Raw genomic sequence first — 14,906 nt, forward strand, 5'->3', positions numbered from 1 at the left:
AACATTACATCGTACCAGTATGCACACAGGTATCTTTTCAAAGTGTTCTTACAGGTGACAGTTTCATGTTTACAGAAGCACAATTCTTACAAAACGTATAGATTACAAATGATGTTCTATGCATGCCTTGTTATCTGACATTTGTTTTAACTGTAAATTAAGTTTTGACTTTAAAACTACAATATAGTTTGTAGACATGCGTTTCATCATCCAAAGAGCGTGGCTAAATTGGGAACAAATCGTTCTGACCGGAAGACTAAATCCAAGAATTATACAAATACTAAAAAAGAAGAAGAAAACACGTACCCCAAACAGACGAAGCTACATTCAACGTGACTACTTGTTTCTTTACTGTAATAAATGCCTGACTTTGTATAAGCAACACCTCAGACAAAAATGACCTTTCTGATTTTATAAATATAATTCAAAATCTATACTGCGATGATATAGGCTTTCTAAATGTGTGGCACATCCTTCAGACTTGTTTGTGGGATGTAAAGTCAACGATTACTTAAAGTAATACTGGTTTATTAGGAAAAACTTCTAATAATAATAGCACATGGTAGATAGGTAAAATAGTAATAACTAATGTAAGGTGTGTGTGTGTGTATACACATCACGCACTTCTACAAACATACTCACGACTGACCATGACCACACACTAAGCTAGATAGACTTGTATAAATTGAATTAGTGTTAGTGCCAGTACTCTTTACCATGACATGTCGAGATGTAATTTCAAAGCTATTAAGACGTGCAAGTTTTGCCCTGGTTTTAAACGTAGTAATTTGCATATATTTGTTATAGTGGGGGTACAAATCCCTTATAGTGTGAAGTGTATTAGAAACACGGTGCTTCTTTAGAATGATTTAAGAATATCATGAAGTAAATGCTAAAAAGATCGAAAAAGACAAAGTGTGCATTTTGATTGATCTCCCAGCATGCGCACAGCCAGCCGCGCGCAGTCCCTGCTGCGCGAACATGTATTGTTTTTAAAGTAATTATTGATTTAATCATACAAACAATGTGAATTTTAAACAAGTCGGTAGCTTATACAAATATCTCCTCGGTTTAATCTTTTTTTTTAACCAGTGTTGATAAATCACTCTGGAAACAGACCCGTTATGGAAGGTCAGTATCAATAATGTTCATTGGCATGCATTATCATCTTAAAGAAAAAAAAAAAACTCAACAATCCAGCTTTGGAAAACAAACCCATTATGGTATGCAGATAGTTGTTCAGTCATATAGAGTGCATCTTTGCCTTAACCGAAAAAAAATCCAGCTATGAATGAATATGATTGCCTTTCTATAATGGTTCTGCCACTAAAGTAATATGTGGACATTAATAAAAAAGAATACAAGAAAAGAAAAAGAAAGAAAAGTCAGCTAAAGAAACGTGCATATACAAGTGTTTGCAGTTACATTATTTGTATGATTAAACTCAGTTACTTGAAAAAATCGTGTGCACGTGCGCGAGAATGCGCGCGTTTGTTTCACGCTTGTATTGTACAATCAAAAACCACACTGCAGTTTTCGATCTTTGCAGCACTTTCTTCTTCATCATATTGTTGGCCAAGTAATTTCTAATAAAATGTTAGGTTGTCAGAGATGTGTGTCCTCTCCATAAAGCGTATATGTAATTTCAGTCTGAAAACAATGCAAATGTATACGATTTTAAAGACATTTGTGTTACCTTGTATCAGAAAGGGTTAATTGCACTAATACTATTGTACCTTATTGATAGTGCCAGCATATGTAAAGTCCGTGTGTGGTCACAGTATTGACCATTTCTTTCCTCAACCAGGAACACAGAAACACTCAGAACCGTATCCACCCCTTAAAGGGTTTGTACAGCTCTCACTCTGCGGTTTCCCTGGTGTGTGTGTGTATGTGTGTGTGTGTGTGTGTGAGAGAGAGAGAGAGAGAGAGAAAGACCTTACAGATGCTGAAACAGAAAAACTAAATATTATACACTAACGCATAATCCTTGCTGTAATATAATGATGTTTTTTCTACATGCAATTTATAATATTTTATAATGTAGAAGAATTACTTTCTAAAACTTCTCTGTGATGTCTCTTGTGACGCTGATGGTTTCAAATAAGCGCTCGTTGTAATTTTAACAATTAAACACTTACACTTAACAGTGGTGCCTCGATTATCTTCCAGAAACAGTATTTTTCAAATCCATATAAGTTAAACAATAGTCGGTTTTCTGGTCTTACAATACGCCCTAAGGCTGCTATAGTTAGAAGACTATATTGATGATAATGATGGTGAGGATGATGATGATGATGATGATTCGGCTATATATGACGTAGGTTATAGTAAATAAAAACAGAATTGGAAACTGCAAGTGTGTGGAAAAAGGTCTGCTCTATTTTATAACTTGGTACCTGTATTTCTAAATTTGTGGTAGTCGTCAATATTATTAGTTCTGAGAGGAATTAAAAATGTTCAAGCAAAGAATAATCGTGAAAAACAAGGAACTGCACTTTCTGTCTGCTCTCTTCGGATTGTTGACAGTTTTCAAATCGTGTTTTTTGAGCGTACCTTTCCCTTTAAATATTTCTAATAGCAGTTCCTCAGAAATATTCCTCTTCCCGTCAAAAGGTAACAAGGATGTATGAGAAAATGAGCTTATGAAACTCACTAGTACAGTCTGGATTTATTGAACTCCATTTCCATATCACGTGATCAGATCCGAATCTCAATGAGTTTAACTCTGATTTTCTAATGCGCATGCGTGACGTAAAAAAATGTGCCCGAGAAATAGGTGTCTCTCTCTCTCTTTGGGAAGTCTACTTTTAAAAAGCATCGGCAGCCCCTGATATGACGACTTCAGTAGTTCTGCATCCACGCTGGGCGGATACTTTAATGTACGTGTATGAAAAAAGCCCGAATGAAAATATTCATAACAAAAACACGGGCATGGAGGGACTGAATGGGAATTGTCCAGCAAGTCATTGTCGGGATTTCATATCGCATTCAGCTTTGGGTCGCCATTCCAGCACAATAACGACTCATCAGAGCGCTGTCTATCCGGATATTGCGGCTCCAGAGGCCGGCAGGCAATGTTCTGCAAATCAGACTTCATCTGGTGCAAGCCTAGGTTACGGCTATCCTTTTGGAAGTGCCTATTATGGGTGCAGGCTCTCTCATTCCCACAACATGAACTTGCAGCAGAAGCCATGCTCTTATCACCCAGCTGAAAAGTACACTGAGCCCAGCAGCTCTCTGTCAAACGAGGAACTGTCTTCCAGGGCCAAAGAGTTTGCGTTTTACCCCAGTTTTCCTTCTTCTTACCAAACAGTCCCTGGTTATTTGGACATGTCAGTTGTTCCCAGTATCAGTTCTCATCCAGAACCAAGACATGACGCCTTGCTACCAATGGAAGGATATCAACACTGGGCTATTTCCAATGGCTGGGATGGGCAGGTTTATTGTTCCAAGGAGCCCTCACAGCCAACCCATTTGTGGAAGTCACCTTTCCCAGGTACGGTACTAAAATGGTAGGTTACATATATAGTTTAGGCTTGGATTCAGTTACAGCTTCAAAAGTTTAAGTCAACACAAATGATTGTCATTTGCCTGTCAGTAGAATGAGTGAGTTATGATATTCTGTTTTATTTGTCACTCCTTGTTTGTTATTATTTTTTGCAAGTTGTTCTTCCACAAGTCTGTCTAAAATCGTCCTTGCGTCCCTCATAACATAATTTCAGAGTTTGTAGTTGAAAAATTTACTAGCATTGAATAAATAATTCAAATAAACAAATTAAAAAAGAAACAATAAGCATATATGTAAACCTGAGAAAGTCAGCGAGATGTCACATCACATGGCCTGCGTTGTTAATTACTTCGTAGTCTGGTGTACCTTGAGACTGCATTTACATTTCAAATATGATTTCCAGTCTAACAATAGCTAACCAAATCCCATACAGTGAGTGTCTGTTGCTTAAACCTAAGTAACCAGCAATCAGTGCCACGGTTAAAGGTGTAATGTAATAAATACCTAACTCGCTGTCTTACAAATAAGGATAAGAAACAAAACAGCTCACACGTTATCAAACTAAGTATTAGTGAAAAATGTAAATATATTATCAAACTGCTAATAACTAAGACATGGGTTTACTTAATACAACATTTGGGGACAATATTTGACATAATCCAGTGTAAAAATAATATTTTCATTTAATTCTAATTCCCCTTCAAAAAATTGAGTTTGTGTGTGTGTAACCTGGTATAAATTGAGAATTAAACCGGGTGTTGTTTACATAAAATATTTTCATTTCAGGTAACAGGTTGTTACAGTGAAAAAAAAAATTTGGAGGGGGGGGGGTTAATCACCAGGCTTGTACAACTCTATGGCTAAGAGAACTTCTGGACTCCTTTGGTTGAATGCAAAGGCATGTACATCACACAGTTTTGTTTTAATATTGTTGTCAAATAAAAATGGACAGTACTATAGCAGTCTTGACTTTTCATATTAACTTCCTGGTAAACAGCATCACTGTTTGTCACTGCAAAATGCATCTGGCTTCCATTTACTGATAACGCCACATTGTTAGCTACCCCAGCGAATTACTAAACCTTGCCTGTTACCCCATATTAACTAACAAATTCACCTTTTAATCCCTTCAGCACACCTTAATGTCACAAAGTGTTGTACATATTGTCTGAATAGATTTTTGGCATAAATTGTTCTACCAGTATAAACTTCAGTTCCACAACCCATAGACATTAACAACCCCCTCCTCAAAAATCCGGCTCCTTATTTAGCTTTAAAACTGGATTATTGCAGTGTCATCCTTTTGCAGGTGTCTTGTTGACCCAGGAAGATGCTGTCAGGGCAACAGTCTCTGCTCTCTTCAGTTTCTGTGTTTCCCCATTATCTTAATCATTTATCTTAAGCATTGATGTCATAAAATGTGCTAGTTTATGGAGTTATAACGTGTTCTCCCTTTTGGTGTCTTACATTTCAGCTCATGTAACTACTATATTCAGTGCCGTACTAGAATAGGCTTATTGATGTATACATGGTTCTGTTTGCAACCACTGCTGACTCAGAAAATAATTGGATTTATGTACTTACAAATGCTGATGTCTGTTGCTGGCTAGGGCAATGGCTGAAAATGAACGTTGGCAAGTTCACTGTATCTGGTAACATAAAAACTAGGGGAAACAAGCAATAAATAAATAAATAAACAAATATGTTACACAGTTCTTTGGAAAGATTAGCTCTCCTCTCGTTTCGGAAAACATTTAAGTGTTACCCGACTCGTCTTCTTACCATCAAAAGAAACAACAATACATAGTCTTGAATTAGTACGTTTGACGGTGTTTTAGTTAAGATGTTTTTCATCAATCAATTTTATTATAAAAATTTTGAGAAAAATACCGAAATCAAACATTTGTGCATGTCACTTTGCTTCAAGTATAGACCTTATTATGATGTACGTGGTTAAACAATTCGTACTGAGTTAAAACTGGAAAGAAACGTGTTTGGGGAAAACAACTTCATTAGCAATTATGCAAACAGTAAAATAAACTCCGCGTTGTTAATCTTTCGTTTTAAAATAAGAATTCTGAACGCATTCCAAGGATACATTGAAACAACACTGAAGCATTTTATTTAAAAATAATGCACTAAGAGGTTTTTTTTCCCTTAGGGTGTGTGGTAATGGGTTTGTTCAATGTTAAGTTAGAATGGAACGTTTTGAGAGATATCCAAATCGTATTAGATCATTGAAATGTAATTTAGCAATGTAAAGGCTTTCCATAAATGTAGCACTTTTGGAACTCGCATTATGCAGAGTCCAAGAAAGTTGGTTGTTTTCTGGAGCTGTTCTGCAAACCTCACTTGAGGCTTTGTTCTTTGCCTAACAGATAGTTAACCAGTGGCTTTTAATATCGTCTGTCTAGATGTGGTGCCGCTGCAGCCAGAAGTAACAGGATATCGGAGGGGTCGGAAAAAGAGAGTTCCGTACACAAAACTCCAACTGAAGGAGCTGGAGAAGGAATACGCAGCCAGCAAGTTCATTACCAAAGAGAAGAGGCGAAGAATCTCAGCCAGCACAAACCTGTCCGAGCGACAAGTCACCATCTGGTTTCAAAACCGGAGAGTCAAAGAGAAGAAAGTCATTACGAAATCGAAAACAGCTCATCACCATACCACTTGACGGGGGAGGTTTTGAAGCATATTCATCTATTTATCAACATTAAAATATATCATATGCTCTTGACTTTCTTACTGTTAGAAAGAACGAGGTATCCCTCCGTCTTTCATTGTATATTTTTGGTTGTTTATAATTATCAAACAACTGTTAAGAAGTGATAAATGTTCAGAATGCATTCATGTATATAGCATTAACCGAGACTGATGATGATGATGATGCATTATTCTGTATAATAATCGCTGGGATTTATATTTGCAGTAATAGCATTCTGCTTAAATTCCTTTCAAGCTGGACAACTCTGTACGTGTGCAAAGGGCAGCGCTGAATTCTCTTTCTGGTTATGACTATAAAGATTCAATCAAGCTGAGCAAGTCTGATCCGTGTTTGTTGTTTGTTCTCTGTGCACATAATTAACAAACTGTATGGCTTGCTTGGCTTTCTTAACACTGCAGTGGAAATGACTATTACATTTTGTAAATGCAGTGTCTTCTAATTGTAAAAACGAGTCTTTAATGCCTTTAAAGCTTAACTCTTCTCGGATGTTTTGTCTTGTCTTTTGTGCTGTGAGGACTTAATGCAAAAGAAGAACATTTAAAATAAATGTAAATTTCGCTGAAAAAGTCGGAATCATGATTCATGACATCTTTGAAAGGGTAGGATTAGTGAACTGTATATGATGTATATTTGTGTGTGTGTGCATACATGGATCCTTGACTGACATCACACAGCGTTTTTACTTGTTCATCTAAAATATGTGTTTTTAAAATTAGGAGTACATTCAACATAGGTGTAATCACTGTAAATAAAGTCTCAAGTCTGCCCTAAAAAGAGGCCACTTACCTAATGAGACTAATCCTCTCAATAAAGACATTTATTAAATTAAAAGAGTAAGCAACTCGTATTTTAGAAAGTAGTACTTTTCATATAAGCCATGCATACTGAGTGAAATCCTATCACTTTAATAATGAAGATGACTGATGTACAGCTACGATAAGGACAATGTGAAATTTTGTGTAACGTCAGCAGACACATATTTGATTTGAACAACACACTTTAGACGCCTCATAGTATAAACGCATATCATGTTATAGTAAACATTCAGCAATACATGTTTAATTATTTCATTTAATTGTATTTATTTATTTATGTATTCATTCGTTTATTCATTCATTTACTTTGCTTTTGCATACCGGGTTTGTTCACCTGGGTTTAGTCAAATAATCCTTTACAGCGAGGCCTGAGGAGAAACGTTCAAACATATTACAAACATTTTTAAACATACATTTAGCAACATGCACGAACAGACGTTAAATATAATAAATATCAACCACTGGACATACATTTATTAATCAGACTGCATCATATGAAAGTGGAGGTACATATACAGCATAAAATACACGCATTAGTAGATGCTGAACATTGAGCATTTGAAGAGGTGTATTAATGGGTTTGTCAGCTAGATAACAGTTTATGCGATTAGTTCTTGGACATTAAAAGAAATAAAGGTGAAGGAAAGAACTAGCTAGGACAGGAAAAAGAGGTGGGGTGCAATGCAGGTTCATAGATAGATAGATATAGATAGATATCTTGTTCTGCAAAAAGAGTAACGGTGAAACCTGCTACATGACCATCAATCTTCCAAAAGTCGCAGAAAATGAGGAGACTAGTTTAATATGGTATATAGCCAAGTTATTTAAAGGTGCACTTACTAAATACCATTAGTTAACGAGAAAAGAAAGTAAGTTCTTTTGCGGCTTGTGAGACAGCTCCATCTCAGAAATAGTTCATGATGGCGGGAAACAACGACAGTAAAGGAGCGATTAAAACATATCTATAGTATTGGTGTTAAACTTCAGAAAACCACATCATTTTCTTTAATATAACCAACACCATATCTTGGGAACCTGGAGTAAATAGTCAGGATCTGATTCATTAAATCAAATACATTTGCCACCATCAAAATTAATAAGAAGAGTTAGTTCGTAGATTAGCATTTCTCAGCGAATAAATAAATCAATGCTATTATTCATACATCTCAACTATCCAGATTTTTGCCTCCTATTTTTCTCCTGTTCCTCATAAAATTTTGGTTTTCGGGCAAATCACTGAGGATCGAAGTAACTGAACAATGACATACTTCTGAGTTTCAAACTTCAAATCTTTCAGCAAATGCAAAGACAAGAAAACCCCTGTTACTCTAGCGACTAATTTTCTAAGTGCAAAATTTAAAACTTCTCCCTACCTTTGAGCCTTTGCCCCCCCCCCCCCATTATTTTAGGCTTTTTCCAGACTTACTGCAGTAAGAAGTTCAGAGGTGTGCCTTTACTGAAAGCACGATGCTGTATATCAGTACATCGGGGGCTCTCTCTCTCTCTCTCTATATATATATATATATATATATATATACACACCCATATACATAATTTCCCATCCTCCTTAAGTTATTTCAAATGAAATCTAAAATCTACTATGCAACTGTCGAGTAGACGAGGGTATAACTAAAACAGAGGTTTTGACATCGCAAAAAAAGAGTTCAAAACATAAGCTGTACATATGACTTTATATATATATGTATATATATATATATATATATATATATATATATATATATATATATATATATAGATAGATAGATAGATACTGGAAACTAAGAGCTTTCAAAGTATGTATGTGTGTGTGTGTATATATATATATATATACATAGACACACACATGCATACAGTGTATAAAATCTAGCGTTCATGGTCATGAACTAGGGATGGAACCGGTTTCTTTATACTTACTTTCACTTTTAGCATGTGACCTTTTCATGTCTGAATTGTTCATTTGCGCCTCTACTCGTTTCACGAAGTGTTTGCCTCAGGACATCACGCCAAACTATAAGCTGTTTAGAAGATAAAGTGTGTGTGTGTGTGTGTGTGTGTGTGTGTGTGTGTGTGTGTGTGTGTGTGTGTTAAGTGTGCTGTTTTGCTATTTTTTAGTCACCCTTTTATAATATACGTTGTTTAACTTATCTGATAACTTAAGCATCTTTGGTTAATTTAGCTCTTATATAAACATCGGTTCTGGTTGTGTCTTTAAAACAATTGCAAATATTTGTAAACCTAACAATACCTGCATTGAAAGACATTTTCCTGAATACTTAGAAACGTGAATATTCCAGACTTCTGAGACCAAATATCAGAATTATTTTCAGTTCCTGGAGTTATATAGACTAACTATCGCTTATGGTGGACTACTCCTGCCTTTGGGCCCTCACATTACACATAATGCAAGCGGGAGGTACCTTACTGCATATCTGCACAACAGCAAGTGAAATATTAAACAAGTTAACTTTCTAACAACATTTTTTTCAGCAGATAAGTATATGTGCTCATACCTGTAATGGAATTCTGGATTATTAGAAACCTGAATGACAGACCTACTGCTATTGAGAAATCAATAACTAGAAATCAAAACACGTGTTATTATTATTATTATTATTATTATCAATACCGTTATTGTCATCATCACTATCGTCGTCGTCGTCATAACAAGATTTTTTTACACGAGAACAACAACTTTTTGGGTAACATAAACGTCTGCCAGTCTTTATTAAGAGATTGATTAAAACTAAAAAGCTTTTAAACATCTTTCAATAGAGGATGATTGAGATGGCTGTAGGAGAGTGGGGGTCTGTAGATCCATGAAAATATTTCGTCTACACCACCAAATGTGACAAGTAAATCAAGTTGCATTTATTATACAAATGACACTTCTGCTTTTGTAAAAGTTACATTTGTAGCATACCAGAAATTTTAGTTTCTGACCCTCACTCCTACTCCATGGTAAAAAAAAAAAAGATGGATAGTTTATTTAGAGGTAAACTGTCCCTGTAAAGCAGAAAACCAGATGGTCTTCTCACGCATTATTTAAATTGCATGTTAACATTGTTTTTTTTTTTAAAATAAATTAACGTTTACTTGCTCTCGTTGATATTTAGTGGTATGTGCTCTCGCTTTACTTTTTTTCCCTTCGTACATATTCTCGTAACTTTGATACTAGTGTTTTATACAACAAAGATTTCTATCGCTTCTGCCGAGGACATAACACTGTACAAAAATGTCAAAGTACTTACTCAACACGTGCAACGATCAGATGAGAGGAAACAACACAATTAAATAAATTAGAACATAAAAAACAGGATTAAGCAAGTTCTGTATCCAAGTCGTCTTAAAAAAAGAAACTGGGAAATATGCTAGTGTATTTGTACATGTAGAACGGATAACACATTATACTACTGTGAGCAAAAGTAGCTTATTTTAACAACACCTTTTGCTTATTTGAATTGTAGAATACTAGTCTTCGGAAGTACATTATACAAATTCATTTACCAGCAACATACAATCTTATCACAAATAACAAGAACCATGCAGTTACTGTAGTTAAACAATACACTATTTATAAACAATCATCGGTACCTTCTCCAGTTCCCCAAGCTTTACGCCTAACCAAGTCCATGCTTCCCAACTCCCTGTATTTCTAAAACTAATAAATTAATAATCGCAACTGCAATTACCCCACACCCTGAGACTATCTTCTTTTGTTAATAAAACCGTTCCAACTCTTGCTCTTACAAAAACTATATATATATATATATATATATATATATATATATATATATATATATAATTTATACATGCACACACATACTATATATATATATATATATATATATATATATATATATATATATATATATAAAGTATGCGTGTGCATATATACATTATGAATCTAAGCTTCATCGTAAGTAATTAATAATTACTTCTTGACATAACCTTAAAGATGACGGTTCTTCGATGTCCAATAACATTATAGCCCTGTAAGTTAACATTTGTCAAAGTCAAGTTTAATGAGTACACACAAGACTAAACTATAATTTGAGATAAGCAAATTGTCGTGAAGTATAAATCGCGCAGCATAGGAATGCAGAAAGCATTAATTTCGCCTCAATGTTTAAAATAATTAAATAGCCCTAACAGAGTGGAGAAATGAGTAGAAAGTTTTGAAGACGTACTTCTTTTAGCCGCTGGTTCTATATTTACTTTAGAAAGCTAGTTGAGGTGCAGCAATGGACACATCTGACAGTAGAGCCTACATTTCATATTCCATATATTTTTAACCGTTTCACATAGACGGTTTCGTAAAACGTGCAACCTTTTTTTTATCTTTTTAAGGGATATGTTTCAACTATGTTTGCTATTCTAAATGCAGACACTGGGACTGAATTAACTATTACGTGTAAATATTTAGCAAGGAAAACAGAAACAGCGATCTACGTACATATACGTCTGTTTTTCGCAACCGACGGCGTGCGTACGTATGTCCGTGAAACAGAAAAGGAAGTAAGGGGACATAGACTAAATTAGCATAGAAAATGTGATGTCACTTCTGGGTTACACTTGACCATGACTATGTAGTAGATCTGACCTTGACATCACAAAGTTCATGCATAATAAACAGGGGCCCCGGTGCACCAATCATGGTATCGTGAGCCACTAGTAATGCCTTTCTGTTGATTTGAAAGCAAACAGGATGCATTTTCTTGTCTAGACGTCCAGCCTAATGACCTGCAATGAATATATAAAATAATGTTTATTTCGTGTTGCGTTGTCAATTTCGGGTCAAAGTTCATAGTTAACACATTCTACTACCTCATCTAATTTCTTAAAAGTAAACAAAAAAGAGATCCGCGGTTTATACTTCACGCTGTATCGTAAGCCGAATATGTGGAAATGTCGTAGGAATGTTTCGTATTTATTACATGATTTGGGGGGAGTGTACAGAAGTGTAGCAAAACGCCTTGGACTAAATTTGGAGTAGTGAAGAGTGCGGAGAGTTCAGGTATTAAGTATCTGTTGGAAGTTAATGGTAAACGTCGGCGTGCCAGAGATTCTAAAGCATGTGCACTGAAAAAAGTATTGTTATGTATATGCGGAATAACCTGGAGAATATTCAAGCTGTGTAAAACCGTCAAATGTATTAAGACAGTTAATGAAGAAAATGTTAAAAACTGTTCCAAATGTACCAGTAACCGAGATTTGCACCCTACCAAAGAAACCATGATTGGTTGTGACATCCTCACTGTGAGTATTGAAAATGTCTACACTTAATACTCTTAAAAGACTAGGATGCTGTAATACGGAAACAGAGCAGAATATTTCAAAAAGAATACTAATTTTACCGTAATCTGTTTTTTCCGACCCCCAAAGGAAATGTCAGCTGCTTCAGAGCTCATGTTACTTAAAGTTACTGTTTTTATTTATTGTTATTTTTTATTTTTTAGAAACTCATAATATTCTGCCAGCGATTTTTGTCAGATAACAGCAAAGAAATAACAAAAGCCAAACAAAGGCAGACTTCTACTATGAAGTATAAAATAAAAATTGCTTTAGGTATATATGTCCATTGGACCTCTCTCAACGTTGTCCCGTTTCATTACACTGCTTTGTATTGCAACTGTTTTAAGTTATAATTGATATAACGACTTTCCAAACTGTACTGTTACATAAGGATGAACAGGAAGCAACTTAAAAACGGTGGTCTTGATGACAGACTGGAGTTTTGCAAATAACAAAAGGTAAAGAGGCTGTTCTGCCATTAGGACTGTTTTTCATATTTTGATCCGTTTCTCGTAATATAATTGCGTTTGTTAACAGTTGCAAAAGGCAGGATCCGGCTCTTAGAAACTACAGTAAAACGACTCAGTACCTGATTCTCAGACTTCAAGCAGGTAAGTCTGTTAGGTCACCACTAGAGGAAAAAAATAGACAGCTGAGTCACTGGATAAGTCTGCACTGCCACTTACGTGGTCAGTGTTACAGAGTGCATTTTACCTGAACATTGTTGTTTAGGTATTTATTATTAATTATCATATCTCTCAACATCTTAGCTCAAGAAATCTGGACCAAGCCTAAAATGGGGGGGGGGCGCAAAGCCCCCAAAATAGCATCAGATTCTAAATCCATCCATCCATCCATGCACCCACAACCATTTTCCCAATTATAAACTTAGAAAGTTACTAGAATAACAGGATTTGTGTTAGCATGCATTTTCTGAAGGATGTGAAATCTGAAACTCAAATGGCTGCTATTATTTAGTGACTTCAGTTTTCAGTGATTTGCCAAAAACCTCAAAAATTATGAGAAACATCAAAAATATGAGAAAAAAAATATGGATTATTCGAAAATTCGGGTAGTTGAGAAGTATGTTGCTGTTATTATTATTATTATTATTATTATTATTATTATTATTATTATGTCTTAAGGAATCCGCCTTGAATGCATTAAGGTTGCGTAGTTGCTTATATGACCTGATGTTCAATTTTACGTTCTTCGAAATATCTTCGTATACACCCCCCACACACACACACACACACACACACACCTTCTATTGCTATAACAACACTTTCATATAACTAAAAGATAGACTCACGCTGAAAGCCGCGAATGTGAAACAGAATAATGTTTATCCTAAGCAAAGCAGGGAAGTAGGTGATAGAAGGCGGGCAGTTCTATTTGACTGAGACACTTATCTACAGATTGGTTATAAGAATATGGTAAGGCCCTTACCGTAAGGGCTGGCTGAGGATGTTTGATAAATAATATTGATATGTATCTAAATAAGTACGGTTCGCCTATGCGCGCGCGCACGCACACACACACACACACACACACACACACACACGCACACACACACTCATAAGTGATTTTCGAAAGTGAAAAGTAAAAATTAGACCTGATATAATACATTGCATATACTATAGAAATAGGAATTTTGAAATATTAAGTCCCTGTTACCTTAAATATACAGACAGAGAGAGAGAGATGTATTCATGCCACACATCTAAACTGTGTCTTTCTATCTAAATAGGTATGCGATGTGTGTATTTGTATGCGCTGTATGTATTTGTGTGTCTGGGTGTTTGGTGGAAGCTATACTGAATACATTGCCTGAGTTATAACGGATTAAAAAATACTTAGGCTTAATTGAACAAGGGAATCCTTCCACACTGATATTAGATTACGTTTGGAAGAAACCGTAATTTAAGACCAGAGAAAATAATCATTAAAATGCGTCAACGCTTAGGACAGCAACAATAACAAGTATGTTGTCGTCAAATGCTAACATAGCTAAGGAAACCTTAAACTACTGCTGTTATCTCTTTTTTGTACTGCTTGATTCGCTTAATCATATATATTATCATACCTCTCAATTTCTCAGAGCAATAAATACAAGTGGAACAAATGCCCCAAAATAGGGACAATTTGAAATATTGCTCTTACAAACTTAGACAGTTGATATAATAACAGGTTTGCATTAGCATGCGTTTTCTGGTCCATGAAGTGTGAAACTCAAATGTCTGTCATTATTTTCTACCATCATTCTTTAATGCTTTGCCATTAATTTGACAGAAAACCACAATTTTATGCAAAACGGACCGAAAATATGAGGCAAAAACTGGACATTCTGCGAAAATCTGTACAGTTGAGAGGAGTGTATAGTATTAATGAAACCAGCCTTTGCTATATTATTAATTCATTGTATTAGTTTAACGTAGTAAAGTGATGCAGGCCAGTATTTTTTTAGGTTAGCGCTTTAATATATTAATATTTATCGTACTACGCCCTTGTAAATAGTTTAAGCAGATACACACACATATAATAAATACTTGCATGCCCTTATAAA

At 35.3% G+C, this 14,906-nt stretch overlaps 1 protein-coding gene across 1 annotated transcript; it reads left to right on the plus strand.

The window, feature by feature from the left end:
* The first annotated feature begins 2,710 nt into the window (after positions 1 to 2,710).
* On the plus strand, positions 2,711 to 6,793 carry HOXC13 (homeobox C13). The gene is made up of 2 exons (XM_044083937.1): positions 2,711 to 3,499; positions 5,926 to 6,793. Exons 1-2 carry the CDS (start codon positions 2,836 to 2,838, stop codon positions 6,180 to 6,182), a joined length of 921 nt encoding a protein of 306 aa, XP_043939872.1. The 5' UTR covers positions 2,711 to 2,835; the 3' UTR covers positions 6,183 to 6,793.
* Positions 6,794 to 14,906: the final 8,113 nt, after the last annotated feature.

The sequence above is a fragment of the Protopterus annectens genome, chromosome 9.part0 (genome assembly GCF_019279795.1).
Source record: "Protopterus annectens isolate FY-2018-M chromosome 9.part0, PAN1.0, whole genome shotgun sequence".
Classification (NCBI taxonomy): domain Eukaryota; kingdom Metazoa; phylum Chordata; order Ceratodontiformes; family Protopteridae; genus Protopterus; species Protopterus annectens.